The sequence below is a fragment of the Delphinapterus leucas genome, chromosome 5, assembly GCF_059928025.1.
Source record: "Delphinapterus leucas isolate spDelLeu-1000000601 "Yukka" chromosome 5, BTC_Dleu_Yukka2, whole genome shotgun sequence".
Taxonomy (NCBI): domain Eukaryota; kingdom Metazoa; phylum Chordata; class Mammalia; order Artiodactyla; family Monodontidae; genus Delphinapterus; species Delphinapterus leucas.
This window is the reverse complement of record NC_143133.1, coordinates 129,137,616-129,154,942: the sequence shown is the minus strand read 5'-3', so window position 1 is coordinate 129,154,942 and position 17,327 is coordinate 129,137,616. Positions and strand designations below refer to the sequence as shown.

The 17,327-nt window shown below is 40.2% G+C and overlaps 1 protein-coding gene across 9 annotated transcripts in view; it reads right to left on the bottom strand.

Moving 5' to 3' along the window:
- FAM13A (family with sequence similarity 13 member A) overlaps positions 1 to 17,327 on the bottom strand; it is a 354,033-nt gene that overhangs the window by 49,047 nt on the left and 287,659 nt on the right. For all 9 annotated transcript variants that reach the window (XR_016393409.1, XM_089912479.1, XM_022582319.3 and 6 more), the window contains 2 exons: positions 14,950 to 15,129; positions 9,618 to 9,813 (listed from right to left, as the gene is read on the bottom strand). Coding sequence is in view for 8 of the 9 variants with exons in the window: in XM_089912479.1 (XP_089768605.1) it covers positions 9,618 to 9,813; positions 14,950 to 15,129 (376 nt within the window). In the remaining variant the exon portion in view is untranslated. The remainder of the gene's footprint in view (positions 1 to 9,617; positions 9,814 to 14,949; positions 15,130 to 17,327) is intronic.

Here is a 17,327-nt window from a genome sequence, read left to right as displayed (position 1 = left end):
GGCAACCTACCCTAATTTTTTCAGAAGGAAAATAATAAAGGTAGTGAAGACCCAGGAGTAGAGTAACAAAAGTACCTATTACCATGGCTGCAAAGCATTTTATAGATTCTAACTTGCATCTTTTGCCTAAGGGCTTAGGGAGGGAAGGTTAAGAAATAGATCAGCAATTTCCCCACTTCACTGAGATGGGGGGAAGGGGAAAATGGAACGTACAGGTCAAAATATTGGCTGAAATGTAGAAAGCTTCCATTGTAAGAGAAGTATGCTACTGGACTTTCAAACGCTCTGTAGTTGTTAAATAGTGCTGGTCTTATGAGAAACGCCGACTCCATGCCTTTTGAAGGTTTTAAACTGTTTTATGTCCCAAACACTTCTCTAGGTGTGGTAAAAGAGTAGGTCATCGATGTTTCCATTTATTAAAGTTGAAGTAGTACAATTCTTATTAAAAATAATGCCTTATTGCATTAACTTAATTTTAATTAGTCTTCTAAAGTTAGGATCTTTTAAAGGTAATAGGTAATTTTAAGAAATAGCAAAGAACAGATTACGTCTTTATGTAGAATGTGATAAAATTGCTTTTAGAATTGCATTAAAAAAAGATAGATAGGACTTCCCTGGGGTGGTCCAGTGGGTAAAACTCTGCGCTCCCAATGCAGGGGGCCCAGGTTCGATCCCCGGTCAGGGAACTAGATCCCACACGCCGCAACTAAGACCCGATGCAGCCTAAATAAATAAATATTAAAAAAAAAATACAGATAAAGCCTAGTTCTGCCTCATAGAAGGCCTACCAGTGACTTTCAAAACATACAGATTTTCTATGATATAATTTACTTGGACAATTTTTGGGTGTCAGAAGAAACTGAATTTTAAGAACCACTCTCCTCAATTATAAAAATGACCTCAAATCTATAAAGAGCAAAAGCTTTGAAAAAATTAGCTTTAAGACTGTGGAATTTACTTTCAATTTTTTCCCCTGGCTCCATCTCTGTTTTGGCATTGACAGCCAGGCTCAAAACTTGTTTGACCACTGAAGCACTTGAAAACACCTGGAGCAAAAACAAATTTGTCTTCTAAAACTATAAAATGCTGACAAAGCCTTTAGAGAGGACACTCAAACAATGCCTTCGCTCAGTATACAAACAGCTCAGTCTGAAGGCTGCATGAACACTGCTAGTCAAAACAAGTTCATTATTCTAACCTTGAGCTCTAAGAGAAGGTATGTGATATATTCTCATTAACAAAGGATTCATGGCAAATCTGAATTTCTTTTTGTATCCTTCTGTTTTATGTTTTATTATGCTTAAAACTCATAAATTAATCCATATTCAAAAAGAATTTCTGGTACTGTAAGAGGACACCTATGGAAGAGCTGGCTAGCTGTCCCCACAAGTCCGTTCCACCTTTCTTGCACAGCAGTGCGGGAGCCACACGCCCAGCGACAGCGCATCCACAGCCCCTCCGGCAGGTAGATGGGGCCATGTGACTGACTTCTCTCCGACAGGCTGTGAGAAGTGGTATGTATGTTTTCCAGGCCTGGCTAATAACCTGCCTCACCAGGTTCATGCCTTGACACTCACTTATTCTCTCCTCTTGGGAGCTGGAACGGAGATAAAAACCACGAATTCTCTGGAAGCTACTTGCTGAAGACGGCAGAGAGGCAGCTGGCCTGGGTCCCCGAAACATTGCGTGGAGCAAGTGTTCTCTTCTCCTGAGCCCCAAACTGCTTTAGATTGTCACGGGAGAAAGAACTTTTATAGCGTTCAAGGCATTGCATTTTGGGTCTTTTTGTTACCCGAGTTACTCTAAGCTATACGGCAACCATTCATTCGCTCCCTTTTTTTTAACTCATTTTTTGTGAGTGCTGAGCTATGCTGGGCACTGGCGTACCATGGTGGATGGGGAACCGGACAGACACCGGTCCTTGCCACTGTGACTGATGTATTTTGGTTACTGCTCCAACTGTAGTTTGTTACACTGTTAATATTATCTTTATTTTTAAGATGGGTGCTATCTGAATAGCCCTCAGCACGCTTGGGCCATACAGTTGCCAGAGGGACCCTTTCAAAAGGTACTTCAGAAAATGCCTTTTTTTTTCTTTAATCTTCCAATGGTTCCTCATCTCACTCAAGGTAAATGCTCGAGATCTAAAGATGGCTACAAAGCCTTAAGGGATCAGCTCCCTTGCTATGCCTCTGACCTCATCTCCTACAACGCTCCTCCCTCAACTCTGCTCCAACCATGGTAGCCTCTTGCGCAACCTCTAAAGGCTAGGGCTGTTCTCCCTCCACCTGGATAGTCTCTCCCCAGATATCCTGATGGCTCACTTTCTCACCTCGTCCAGGTTCCTGCACAAGCACATTCTCAGTGTGGCCTGATCTGAGGACTCAACCCGTGCAACGCCAACTCTTAACCTCCCGTCCACTTCCCATCTTATTTATCCTGCTTCACTTCTCTCCATAGCATGTGCTGCCATCTGCCTATACGTTGACTTGTTTCTTATCTGCCTCATCCTTCGGGAATATAAACTTAGGATGGCAGACAGTGTGTCTGTTTTGGTCACCGTTTTGTCTTTAGTGCCGAAAACAGTGCTTGTCATATAGCTAACTGTTGTATCATTGAAGGAATGACAGCTTTTAAATCAGTGGTTCAAATGGTGGGGTTTTTTACATTATATTGACACCACTCAGAGAATCACTGTCATGTAGTTTTGGACAGGAGTTCTTGCTGAGTTATACTGCATTAAAAACGTGAGCTGAGGGGGCTTCCCTGGTGGCGCAGTGGTTGAGAGTCCGCCTGCCGATGCAGGGAACACGGGTTCGTGCCCCGGTCCGGGAAGATCCCACATGCCATGGAGCGGCTGGGCCCATGAGCCATGGCCGCTGAGCCTGCGCGTCCGGAGCCTGTGCTCCGCAGCGGGAGAGGCCACAACAGCGAGAGGCCCACGCACAGCATTAAAAAAAAAAAAAAAAAAAAAAAAAGACTAAGAAGATGATGATCTGATGAAATCAGATCAGTGTACTGAGTAAAAAGAGACCAATGAGGAAAAGAAGATGAGTTTGATCTTCACACGTTGACTCGGGAGGACTATCTAAGGTGAGCTGCAGAGAGCATCGCCTAGATGTTGATTTCTAAGTCATCTGTAGAGAGGTGACATCGGACAGCATGGAATTAGAGAAGCTCTCATGTGAAGTGCTGATGGAAAAGAGATATAAGGCAATTACCTGCATAACATTTACATCAAAGAATGTTTTGTGGAAGATCAGCCAGTAAAGGACACAGTAAAGAAGAATACAGTTATTGAGGTAAGAGGACAAAGAGAGGTCAACATCCTGGAGGCCAAGGGAGAAAGAGCTCTGAGAAAATGAGAGTATCAAGCACCACAAGGACTTCGGGAGGTCAAGGGCCAAGCAGACAACAGCACAGCGGTCTTAAAAGACCAGTTCCAACCACATGTCCACCCAGTGACACAGAGAAAGTGGTTTCTTAGAGAGGTCTTTAGAGGGGTAGAATTCAGATTACAGGGGTTGATGAGCAAGTGTGGAAAGAACTGGAAATGCAGATTGCTGAAAATTTTTGGTGGCAAAATGAAGGGGAGAGGTTGGCCATCAGAGCAGAGGGAGTAGAAACGAACTTAAATATGTACTGCTGTCAGTCTTTCCTGCTCTTTAGCACATTTCATTGCATTCAAATCTCACACAAAACCAGAAAGAGGTATTAATATTCCCATGCTACAGATGAAGTAACTGAGGCTAAGTAACATGCTCACTTGCCATAGCTATTAAGTGATAAAGTTACAACTGAAATTCAGGTCTGAGTGTAAGACCTGTGCTCCTTCCTTGAACCCTGCCTATGATTTCAGAGGGTATACGTGACATTAAGGAGATGCTGTTTATGAATAAGAGAGCTGCTAGACTATGTTTTTTTTTTAATATATTAAATGTAAGGCTTATTATAGAATTAGTATAATCACACAAAAAATATTTGGGAAAATATTCTTTGGGAGTAACGATTGCCTCTAATACTACCACCACTCCCATAATACAATCATACAATCGTTTTAGGTATATTTGTCTTTTTTCCTAGGAATGAACATTTAAATATATATTTATATACACATATTCATGCATAAACGCATGCACTGTATATACTGCTTCATAACCTACTTTATTTAAAAAATCTATTTATTTATTTTTGGCTGCGTTGGGTCTTTGTTGCTACATGCGGGTTTCTCTAGTTGCGGTGAGCAGAGGCTACTCTTCGTTGCGGTGCGCGGGCTTCTCATTGTGGTGGCTTCTCTTGTTGTGGAGCACAGGCTCTAGGCGCGCGGGCTTCAGCTGTGGAACGCAGGCTTAGTTGTGGCTCGCGGGCTCTAGAGCGCAGGCTCAGTAGTTGTGGCGCATGGGCTTAGTTGCTCCGCGGCATGTGGCATCTTCCCGGACCAGGGCTCAAACCTGTGTCCCCTGCATTGGCAGGCGGATTCGTTTTTTTTTTTAGATGTTGGGGGTAGGAGTTTTCATTAATTAATTAATTTATTTTTGCTGTGTTGGGTCTTCGTTTCTGTGCGAGGGCTTTCTCTAGTTGTGGCAAGCAGGGGCCACTCTTCATCGTGGTGCGCGGGCCTCTCACCGTTGTTGCGGAGCACAGGCTCCAGACGCGCAGGCTCAGTAGTTGTGGCTCACGGGCCTAGTTGCCCCACGGCATGTGGGATCCTCCCAGACCAGGGCTTGAACCCCTGTCCCCTGTATTAGCAGGCAGATTCTCAACCACTGCGCCACCAGGGAAGCCCTATAACCTACTTTTAATATTGAGGGAGAGTATCGTGGAATCCGAGCTCCACCACTTATGTGTGACCTTGGGCAGCTGTTTAATCTCCTGTACCTCAGTCTCCTCATGTTTAGAATAAGAATATTAAAAACAATAACTACCTTATGGATTACTGGAGGATTAAAATTGATAATATATGCAAATCACTTAAAATACACCTTGCTAAACAGTTTTCACTTTATTACATAGTCTTCAGAACCATAATTTTTATTCGACGCATAATATTTTATTGAATTGACATGCAAATGTTACTTATCTGGTCTCCTACTTTTGAACATTTAAATTGCTTCTAATTTTCCATGATTATAGATACTCACGTGGTGAGCAAATTAATACTTACAGTCTTTTCCATATTTACAATGTCTCTAGAGCAGGGTGGCAGAGGTAGGATTATAAGATACACTGCGTGACTGAGTTATAGCTTTTGATTCAAACTGTTAAATTGTGCCCTAGAAAGAATGTTTTTAGAGACAGAGACATTTTCTAGGCTGACAGAAATAAGCCAGTGGAGAGGAAGCAATGAAAAGTGTCCGTATGAGTGAGGGAGTGAGTTTGTGTATGTGTTTGTACACGTACATGGGGTGGGGAGATGGATGTAGAAAACAGAATTTCCAAGGATACTTAACCTTAAAGTTAACCTTAGAATTTAGAAAAACCACTTTATCATTTGAGCAGGTGAGAAAATAAAATGGGTGGAGATCTAGAGAAAGTTTGAAGCATGAGTGAGGGAAGCTGCTGAAACACAGGCTGGCTCTCTTAGCTCTTCAAAATAAACCAGGGGGCAAGGTTTCCTTCTGAGAAAGGCCGAAGAGCACAGGTGTGAGCTAGCAGTGCAAGGAGAGAGGAAAAGGTTGGGACCACGGCAATAATTAGAGATAAGGCAGAGCACCTGAATGCCACTCACTAATTTCGGGGCTCTGAATTATCTGTAGTCTCTTAGTCTCGGCTGGTCATGACAGCCCCGAGAGGAAAAAGGATAAGGGAAAGTACGCAGACAGTTCCCACTTTAGAGATTCCAAATTTGCAAGATGCTTTTATAGGTCACTGTGGCTGTGTTGTGGGCTGGTGAGATCACTGTGATATTATCACTCAAACTCTTCAGTCACTCTCTTCTCATTTTCTCTGGAAGATGGTTTGCTCCCATCTCTCCATCAAAACTGCTCTTACTGAGTGATCTCCAGCTTGGTAATCCCAGTGGCTAAGCTCTCAGTCTTCTACTCGGCCAATCATCTGACCTTCTTTCCAACTCGAGATACGTGGTTCACTTGGCATCCAGGACACCAAACACACTTCATTTTTTTCTACTTTGCTGGGGTCTCCTTCTTGAGTCTCCTCTACGGGGACCTTGTCATCTCCCCATCCTTTACACGATCGTATGCCTCAGGGCTCACGGTCCCTGAGGCCACTTCCCTTTTCTGTCCATCCTCGCTCCCTCGGTTATCTCATCCAGTACACTGACTTCAGATAGCCTCTATCTGCTGCTGGCTCCCACGATGCATCTCCAGCCAGGATAACCTCCCTAAACTCGCAGAAGTCCAGCTGCTTTCCTGCTATCTCCTCTTAGACATTTGACGGGCAGCTCAATCGTAACATGTCCAACACTGAACCATGACATCATCACCCAAACTTCTGTCTTCTCCATCTCGGTAAACTGGCCACACAAATCTTCTAGTTGCCAAAAACCTCGGAGTCATCTTTGACTCCTCTGTTACTTTCACACCCCACAGTTACGTAATGTCAGGAAATCCTGTCAATTCTATGTTCAAAAATATTATCCAGAATCCACCTATAACCTCCTGACTACTGCAATGCACTACTGCAGGAGGACCCATGCACGTGTTAGTCAATATGAACAACGCCCCCTAGAGTGCTGCACTGTGCAGCCTGCAAGTCAATACGTGCCGGCTCCGGTATCACCTCAGTTCACACCATCATCAGCGCAAACCTAGATTATTGCGAGAGTTTCCTAACGGGTGTTCCTGCTTCTTGCCCTTGTCTGCTTACTGCCTATTTCCAACACAGCAGTCAAACCAAATTTCAGTAAGTCCCATCACTGCTCTACCTGGAACCCTCACATGGATTCTCATCTCACCTGGAGTAAAGGCAGAGTCCTTAACAATAACCTAGGAGGCCCTACGTAATCTGTTCTCTCCCCCTTCCAACTACCTCTTTCACTTTCCCCATTCTCTTCTAACCCTAACAGTATCTCTGTGGTTTCTTGAACATTCCAGATGAGTGACTGTCTCGGGGTCTCTGCAACCTGCTGTGATAGTATGGCTCGTTTCCTTACTTCCTCTAGGTCTTTGCACTCAAGTGTCAAATTCTTGGGAGGTCTCCTCTGACCACTCTCCTTAAAATTGTATCCCCCGCCCTCTCACAATTCCTATCCTCATCTCTTGCTTTATTTCTTGCTTAATAGTTATCACCATCTAATATATTTTATGGTTTACTTTTTTTATCTTGATTTTGTCTGTTTCCCCTACTGGAATGTAGGCTCCGTGAGGGCAGTGATTTTTGCTTGTCTGTCTCACAGCCGTATCCCTAGATTCTGAAATATTTCCTGGCACACAGAAGGCATATAATTATGTATGTTCTTCCAGCTACAGAAACAAAAGTTTAGTCAGTGTATAAAGAACTTGAAGTGGGAGAAGGTTCTGGAGGAGAGTGGGGTAAAGTAAAAATAGAAGGTTAAAAGTAACTGGGAAGTTAAGATGCACAGCTGCACTTTCAGGACTAGTCTAAATACTAGTCATTGTTATGTTTCTTAGCTCTTTGCTTTGTGGTGACCTGTGAAGATGAGATTTAAAATGAATGGAATATGAGTCAGAAAAGATCTTTGAGAATACCCTCACTTCACAGATGAGGAAGTTTTGCTTCTGTCTCAGTTGTGTTGACAGGGTTTTAAATTATTCATTGCAACAAAGACACGGTCCACTTAGCTCACTTATGTTAACATGTGACCTGCATAATCCTGGAATGCAGAAACTGGCAGCTAAGGTGGAGACAAACCCTTTCACAGAAAAAAGACCACAATGGAATTAGGCTCTCTGCTCCAAATGTTTTTAAACAAACACGATGTCCATAGTTTTAGCAATCACACACATATTCTAAGGAATAAATGTACTTTCCCACTTTTATTAGCTATTACCACCTAGCTAATTAAGATACTATTCCTGGTGGGAAAAAAAATATTGATGAGTTAAGTTCATTTTAAAAGGGATTCAGAGAAGTACATTCTTCTCTGAGAAGCCAAGTGTCAGACTTTTAGTCATGTAATTCTCTTCGGCAGATAAACAAATCATGGGCCAAATAAAGAGCTAATGGAGTTAGTATCATTTAGTTTATTAAAAATGTTACTTTTCCCCCAAATAAGAATTAAGTTAGTGTTAAAAACCATTTAATGTGCAATGGTTCCAAAGCTTACATTCCGTAGTGGGAGAACTGTGTCAGACATGGGTCTGAGGTGGATGTCTCTGTCCATTCTAGCTGATCAATTTATTTCTAGAAACAGGGTTCCAAGACATTTGGAAGAAAATGGAATAAACATGTTTTCCCCAGATTTGTATTTATGCATATTTTATTTAGGGAATAAAATTGGGAATCTTGGGGCTTCCCCGGTGGCGCAGTGGTTGAGAGTCTGCCTGCTGATGCAGGGGACACGGGTTCGTGCCCCGGTCCGGGAAGATCCCACATGCTGCAGAGCGGCTGGGCCCGTGAGCCATGGCCGCTGAGCCTGCGCGTCCAGAGCCTGTGCTCCGCAACGGGAGAGGCCACAGCAGTGAGAGGCCCGCGTACCTCAAAAAAAAAAAAAAAAATTGGGAATCTTCTCTGAGCACATGCAGAAATTGACAATGGGAAAATGAGTGGCCCATAAGTTTTGCTAAATTTACAGAAAACCCAGCATGGAGGTAAAAACTGCTCAGAGATAAAGCAGAACAGAGGCTTTACACATTGTAAGAATGGATATTACCTATTACCTGTTTTTATTAGGGACGCTAGCTCATGTTATATTATAAAATTCATCTTCAGGTTTTTCTTTTTTCTTTTGGTTACATTTCTTCAAACTACAGGGAATTAGAAGACAGACTTTTGTTCTCACTTTTCAGAGAAACTGAAGCATACACAAAAAAGGATGACATTTATTTATAGTTAAACTGCATAAATATTTAGTTATTGACTAAAACCACCTGCGATAACTTCTGTATCAAATTAACGATCCAGAGTTCAGGTCTGAGGTAACCGTGTAGGAGATTAATTTTTTTGTTTCTGAGTAATAGAGGAAGAAAACTATTTATAGTGTACAGCTTTGAAATTAAATTTCTGAACACAAAGAGATTTCTGAACACAAAGACAGTTGATCCTCGTCCTGTATGTATTCTGCTTTCACCTCACTTTAAGTTCATTCACTCATTTTTTTTACATATTCATATAGACAGGAACAAATAAAATGGGGGAATAGAAGGAAAACTGCCTTTGACAATTTTATTCCAAAAATAAAATTTAAAAATGCTCAAAAGAATGAGAGGAAACTCAGACCGATTTCAATAACATGGAAACCGAGGCATGTGTTGCCCCTTGTTCCTCTGGCAAAATGTAATCTACCTTGGACTTGATTTTTATATTTATCAGAAAGAAATACATGTGTATACTTAGTAGCTCTTAAGGTCTTTTTCAGAACTCATGCTCTATAATTCTGAGAAACTCCACATTGACATTTTTTACAAAGCAAGGAAAAGAGGTGTGATATTCCCTAACTGGCCACAAGTAAAGATTTTACGGAAGTATGCACTTACCACAAGACTATCTTGATGTTCACTGAGCTCAGAAAGTCTGGAACTGGATTTCTGACGTTTCGGTTTGCCCCTTTCTCCAATATAACCAGAAGTATTTTCATGTAATTTTTCCACTTCATGATGAGCATTCAAAATACATTCATCAAGGTTGTTGAACCCAGAAGGAATATTTTCTTTGTTGATAAGTCCCCTTGAACTGAAAAAAGATTTAGCTTAATTTTACTTTAAAAGGTAAAAGGGACATTTAAATGACATTGCCACTGCATCACACAGAAAGTCAGAAGAGTGCTTAGAAATTCCAGGTTGCATTTTTGATCAAAATCTGAGCAGAGTGCTACTCCTGAGACCACTTGGTGCCAAATATATCACATTAAAAGAGAAATCATTCTCAGAGGCAAATTGGCAAGGGCTATGTTTCTACCAATGAACAGCTTTTGTATTTGTACCAAAAGTAATCTGTATTCAAGTCAGGAGAACAGTGCAAACTTACAAAGACATTTCCCATAATTCATAGGTTTTATATAAATACACACACACACACACACACACACACACAAACACACATAAATCTTATAAAGTAATATAATGTATGAAGAAAAATCTGAAAAGGAAATGTCTTTTTCCCCAGAATGGAACACTGATTCTCCCAACTGCGAAAGACATTTTAGCACAGTAGAAATGCATTAATACCTAAATCTGACTGCATTAGATAATCTTGGTAGAAATAGTATAATAAAAACTATGGAATACAAAGCATTTTAACTGAAATATGGATTCATTACTTCCCAGTACAAGTTTCTGGATGTAAGCTTATAACTAGAGTTCCTCATGTCTTAGTTTTAGACATTTTAATTATAGAATTTAATTCATTTAATGCTCTTGAAATAGTTTTCCTTAAGTATTTTAACATTCCCTTTTAAGAGGTTTTCACAAAATTAAATTACTTAGCAAAATGTTTATCCTTTACTACATCACAGAACAAATTAAACCATCAGTGCCAGCACCATGGCTTGGTCAGGTACAAATGAATGAGACCTTATACGCTCCCTCTGTGACCTTAAAGGTATCTCCCTGCAGCTAGAGGTTTTCATACTAAGTGAAGTAAGTTAGAAAGACAAATACCATATGATATCACTTATATGTGGACTCTAAAGTATGGCACTAATGAACCTACCTCCAAAACAGAAACAGACTCACAGACATAGAGAACAGACTTGTGGTTGCCAAGGGAGAGGGGGGGAGGTGAGGGATGGACTGGGAGTTTGAGGTTAGTAGATGCAAACTACTACACACAGAATGGATAAACAACAAGGTCCTACTGTATAGCACTGGGAACTATATTCAATATCTTGATATAAACCATAATGGAAAAGAATACAAAAAAGAATGTATATATGTGTGTAACTGAGTCACTTTGCTGTACAGCAGAAATTAATACAACATTGTAAATCAACTATACTTCAATTTAAGAAAAATATATAAAGGTATTTCCCTAAACACCCAAAGCTGTTATCTTGAAATAAACGAGCTCCAAAGAGTAAAAATAGATGACCATGTTTTACTATCAGTTCAATCATATCCCCAAATGAAAGATAACATTAAATATTTATTCTGCAATTTAAATTCATATCCTATCTTAGGCTATCATGGAGGCAACATTATGAATTAAATATTATCATAATATTTTCAAAGTTATACTATCTTTGGTGATTTTTAATACTCCATATTTAATTTAGTCTTATTTTATACAACTTTTAATGTACAAATATGTAGATTTAGTAAAATTATATAAAAGATGTATGTAACATTTATAAGAAATATTCTAAGTATAAAATAATTGAAGACATGAGGAAAAGTTGATAAGGACTCACATGCCGGCACATATACACACACGCTTAAATCTCTCCCCTCCCTCCACTGGGAGCAGTGCCTTCTGTGGATGGCTAGATGAGTTTGGTCTCAAATTCACAATCATTTGTTTTACTATTTAAATTTGTCTTCTTCTTTCTCTTCATATTTTCCCTAACTCCCGGGGTATAAATCCAACTGTAATTTTTTAATGGAGGAGTTTTTAGGTTTGAAAGTTGTCATGGACTAAATTGTATTCCCCCCAAATTCATATGTTGAAGCCCTACGGCCAATGTGACTGTATTTAGAGACAGGACCTCTGAGGAGGTAACTAAGGTTACGTGAGGTCATAAAGGTGGGAACATAATTCAAGAGGACTGGTGTTCTTAAAAGAAGAGGCAGAGACACCAGAGAGCACAGCGGCAAGGCCATGTGAGGACACACTCACTTGAGCAGGCACCGTCAGCAAGTCAGAGAGGTCTCAACAAAAACCAAACCTGTCAGCACCTTGCTCTTGGACTTCCAGCCTCTCTGAACTGTGAGAAAATACATTTCTGTCGCTTAAGCCCCCTAGTCTGGGGTACTTTGTTATGGCAGCCTGAGCAGATGAATACAAAAGCTAAAAATTATTTTTAGAAATTAAAAGACCAAGTTTATTTTCTAATCTTTGTGAATAGTGAATGAATGACTGGAATAAATCCTGTCCAAATAAATATACGAAAATCTGATCGTGCAGTTGTGCTCAGGTGGAAATCCTGTTCTCCTCAAAGGAAACTCTTTGCTCTTGTGTGGGTGAGTGCCTCTCACTGTGGTGCCCATGTGACCAGGAGCACAGGTGCACGACTCCTTCCCATGACATGGTGACAGGCTCAGTCACACCCGAAACACTGTGATTTGACCTGAACTTAGATCTCGGTGGCCTCTCACTTTCACCATCTAGATCTTAGTTTTAGTTTATCTTCTTTTGCGAGTTTCCTCCTCACCCCTACATACACACGTAATGTTCTAGCAATACTGAACTCTTCATTATTCTAAGCACGCTTTTCTTTTTACTTTGCAGTAGGAATTTAATATAATATTTATATAACAAAAGATATGCATAATTTTCTAGTTCACTGTGTTTTGGAAGATTGAAACCATTTTCACCTGTCATGCCTTGCTTTTCTTTTTAAACAAAAGTTTATTACAAAATTTACAAACAGAAAAATAGAGGGAATATCACCATGAATTTCCTTATATCCATCACCAAGATTCGACATTTCCATGCTCCTGGCAGATGGTTAATTTTTTTAGTAAGAATTAAACTGAACCCTTTTACATAATGAATACATTCCTTAAACTTTCATATTTTTATTGTAACAAATAATAATATAAGCCTGATAATGTTTCCTTATGAATTTAGACAAATAAGAAATCATGTGCACTAAAATGAAGTATTTATAGTCTTTGCCCTCTACATTGCTTCTTTAAAAAATCTGCCGTGATGATATTACTACAGACTTTATTGACTCTTTAATCTCACCTTGAAATGTGGTGACTGTTGGCTTAAAGGATATTTTTGTAAATGGTTGCAGCTCTAAGTTGTTAAAGGCGAAATAACAGATCATAGATTTTTATTTTTCAAAACATTTTAAAACCACTCCATATGGCTAATAGCTTTGAATACAGTAAAGTCTAGCTTTAATCTTTCCTTATTTTTTAAGCAAAATCTGTTGGAAATCTTAGATGACGAGTCAATTATGTATAAGCAAACACTGAGAAAAACATACTTACTTTAGGCTATAATAATGATTCTTAACCTTTTTGCAACTGACACCATGTCAGTGCATCTCCTGGGAACATACTGAAGAGGACCTTCATGGGGGCAGAAGTAGCAGATCTAGAGCTCTGAGAGATAAGGTCCTTGTTCCTCCAAAGCTGTGGAGAGCTTAGAGCAGCCATTCAGTACGGGCTGAGAGTTCAAGAAGAAGGACTATCAAGGTACAATAGTGTCAGGTTAGGAGGGGCCTTATGACCAGGAAGGTGAAGCCAACAAGGACCATTTGAAAGGGACTTCTGAACGCCCAGACTACACGCTAAGGAAAAGCATCAGGTGAGACTGTGAGTTACTTCTGCTATAAATAGTTTACACCCCAAGATTTTTTCACTCAATGCACAGCTGTGGTTTGACCACAATGAGTGGCCAGAATGAGCGGTGAAGGGACATCAGAAAAGAGAAATGAAGGGAAAGGCTAGAGCTTCATGGATACCTCTTTAGATGATTAGTTAGACTCTACCATTCCCCACCACCTTTTGTTCCCCTGATGTTGATACTGAAAAACAATCAAGGTAACTTATACTAGAAATATCCCCAGATGTGGGAAACTGTATTTAAATTCTGCAGGAGTGGTTACTCTGTGTTTCATATTTCTCTCCCTGTCCAGCCCCTGTTCACTTTTTTAAAAAAAGTTTTTATTGGAGTAGAGCTGCTTGACAATGGTTCTACTGTACAGTAAAGTGAATCAGCTATATGTATACATATATTCCCTCTTTTTTGGATTTCCTTCCCATTTAGGTCACCACAGAGCATTGAGTACAGGTCCCTGTGCTACACAGTAGGTTCTCATTAGTTATCTATTTTATACATAGTATCAATATTGTATATATGTCAGTCCCCATCTCCCAATTCATCCCACCCCCTTCTTCCCCCTTGGTATCCATACATCTGCTCTCTATGTCTGTGTCTCTATTTCTGCTTTCCAAATAAGATCATCTATACCATATTTTAAGATCCCACATATACGCATTAGTGTATGATATTTGTTTTTCTCTTTCTGACTTACTTCACTCTGCGTGACAGTCTCTAGGTCCATCCCTGTCTCTACGAAGTACCCAGTCTTGTTCCTTTTAATGGCTGAGTAATATTCCATTATATATACGTACCACGTCTTCTTTATCCATTCCTCTGTTGATGAACATTTAGGTTGCTTCCATGTCCTGGCTATTGTAAATAGTGCTTCAATGAACACTGGGGTACATGTATCTTTTTGAACTATGGTTTTCTCTGTGTATATGCCCAGTAGTGGGATTGCTGGGTCATATGGTAGTTCTGTTTTTAGCTTTTTAAGGAACTTCCATACTGTTCTCCATAGTGGCTGTATCAATTTATGCTCCCACCAGCAGTGCAAGAGGGTTCCCTTTTCTCCACACCCTCGCCAGCACTTACTGTTTGTAGAATTTTTTTTTTTTGGTGGTACACGGGCCTCTCACTATTGTGGCCTCTCCCGTTGCGGAGCACAGGCTCCGGACGCGCAGGCTCAGCGGCCATGGCTCACGGGCCCAGCCGCTCCGTAGCACGTGGGATCTTCCCGGACCGGGGCACGAACCCGTGTCCCCTGCATCAGCAGGCAGACTCTCAACCACTGCGCCACCAGGGAAGCCCCCGGGTGTATATTTTTAAAAGAAGAAGAGCAAATGCAAACAAGAAGTACCAATGCCGACTCACATGTCACTGCCATGTCGAACTTCATCCTGCTCCTTGGACTGGCGTCGTCGCTGTTTGGTGGATGTGGAGAAAGATGCTGATGATGTTCCAGATTCTGAGTCCTCTGAACTTTGGCCTCCAGAGCTATTAACATCCAAAAGATGTTGTTCGACAGCTGACCGGATGGTTCTTTCTAAGAGTCTGGTAAAACAGAATGCAGAGTCAATCAAGCAATTAAACCTATCAATAACTGCGTTTAAAAATATGTCCCCGTACATGGAAAACACACTGGTGGTCGCCAAGGGGGAAGAGGCTGGGGGAGGGATGGAGTGGGAGGCTGGGGTCAGCAGATGTAAGCTTTTATATATAGAATGGAGAAACAACAAGGTCCTACTGTAGAGCACAGAGAACTATATTCAATAGCCTATGATAAGCCATAATGGAAAAGAATATGAAAAAAGAATGTGTATATATATATATATGTGTGTGTGTGTGTGTGTATAACGGAATCACTTTGCTGTACAGCAGAAATTAACACATTGTAAGTCAACTATACTTCAATAAAAAAAAGTTCCCATAATATTGGAAATATCAGCATTTTCCATGGAACATCTACTACAGCTTCATGAGCAAAGACAGTATGAGGCGTTAATCCCCAAATATTTGCGCTGTGTATTAAAAACAAAGCTACACAGAACAAATTCCACCAATGTGATAATTGTGTTTTCTATCCGGGATTACTGAAACACTCACGGCAGGTCTAGCAACAATTGTAGGAGGCATTCAGGAAATACAGATCATTTAATATGAGGCAGAATGAGGAAAGATTTTTTCCTCATAGAATAATAATGGACCTATTCTTACAAAGGTGAGTTTCTTCCAGATTTATACCAGTTCTGCAGAGGGAGACAGTATGATTTACAAAGCAAATTGGCACAAACGATTTTATGATGCCTATTATCTCTTTGGAATCCCTTTAAGATAAAATTATATAGGCAATAATGCTATTAAAAAAGAACACCTTACCAGAGCAATTACTCCTCATAACAGAATGGTAGAATCTTTCTGAACCTCTATTCAATTAAATTGTAATATATATGTTTGAAGCTGTATTCATGCAAACACCCCAATGTATATTACTGGAGATGGAAGGATAGATTTACTTTGTTCAACCGGAAGAAAACAGGTAAGCTCAGGGGCTAAAAAGAGAGCATGATAAGACAGATGAGGTATCATTTTTAAAGCTATATAATCTTTCAATGTGTCTAAATCCATTTTTTATCACTTCATTATTTAATTCTGAATAAGCAGGCATGAAAAATTCTAAACTGACACTCCTCAAAGCATGTTTTCCTTCACTTGAAAAAAGAATCACATCCAAACTCATCAAATTGTATACATTAAGTATACAATACATTAATTATGTGTATAGTTTCTTGTATATACACCTCAAAAAAGCTGTTAAAATTTTTAAAAACCACATATATATTTTAAAAATGGTCAGACTGAGAAACACATTCAGTTAAATACAATGAGTTTTGAAAATTTAAGGACTTTACATTTTCCAAATGTAGTTTTATAATAGACTCATAGTAATTTCATTAAAACTATTTTACAACAATGAGCAAGTACAGAATGACTAGGCATTAGAACTTTAATATCTAGAACTCTACATCCCAACGATTTGAGATTACCTCATAGTGGTATATAGGAAAGTGAATAAATTAATATATACATACATACCAAAGCCACACCGTTTCCAAACGTTATACAAGACATATAAGGAGTAAAGGTCATTAGGAAACAGACAAGAACACATCAGTCTTGGTATAATTCTGGAATCTCTTTAAAATTCTCAAAGATAAAAGACGTCATATCTGCCCTCTGAGTGCTTCCTCCCATAACAAGGAAGGGAAAAAAAAAAAATCCCAACTCATCCTATTAGAGCCACATTCATACCAATTAGTGTTCCTTCTAATGCTTTTCTCTTCTTCCTTATCACACATCCGCCCCTTCTCATCCGCCTGATCCCTGCTCATGGAATATGCTCCAGAAGGCCCACCCAGGTCCCAGCAATGTCATATGGGTGAAGCACAACGAACAGGCAGGGGTAGACAGCTGCAGTTTAGATTTTAGTCTAAGTGCGGATGGTCGTCTTAGGAGGAAAAAGACATGCGATGGACATAATCAACAGAGCACTGCCACTGCCCTGTGGAAGAAGGGCTTGCTGCCATCACTAACTTGCCTCCTTTTCTGTGTCCTATCAGACTGTAAAGGCCCCAAAGGCAGAGCACAAGGCTTCTTTGACATTAGACACCTAACACTATGCTTGGCATATAGCAGGCACTCCGTAAATGGAGGTTGATTCAAACGAACAAAGGAAGAAGTAAAACACACGG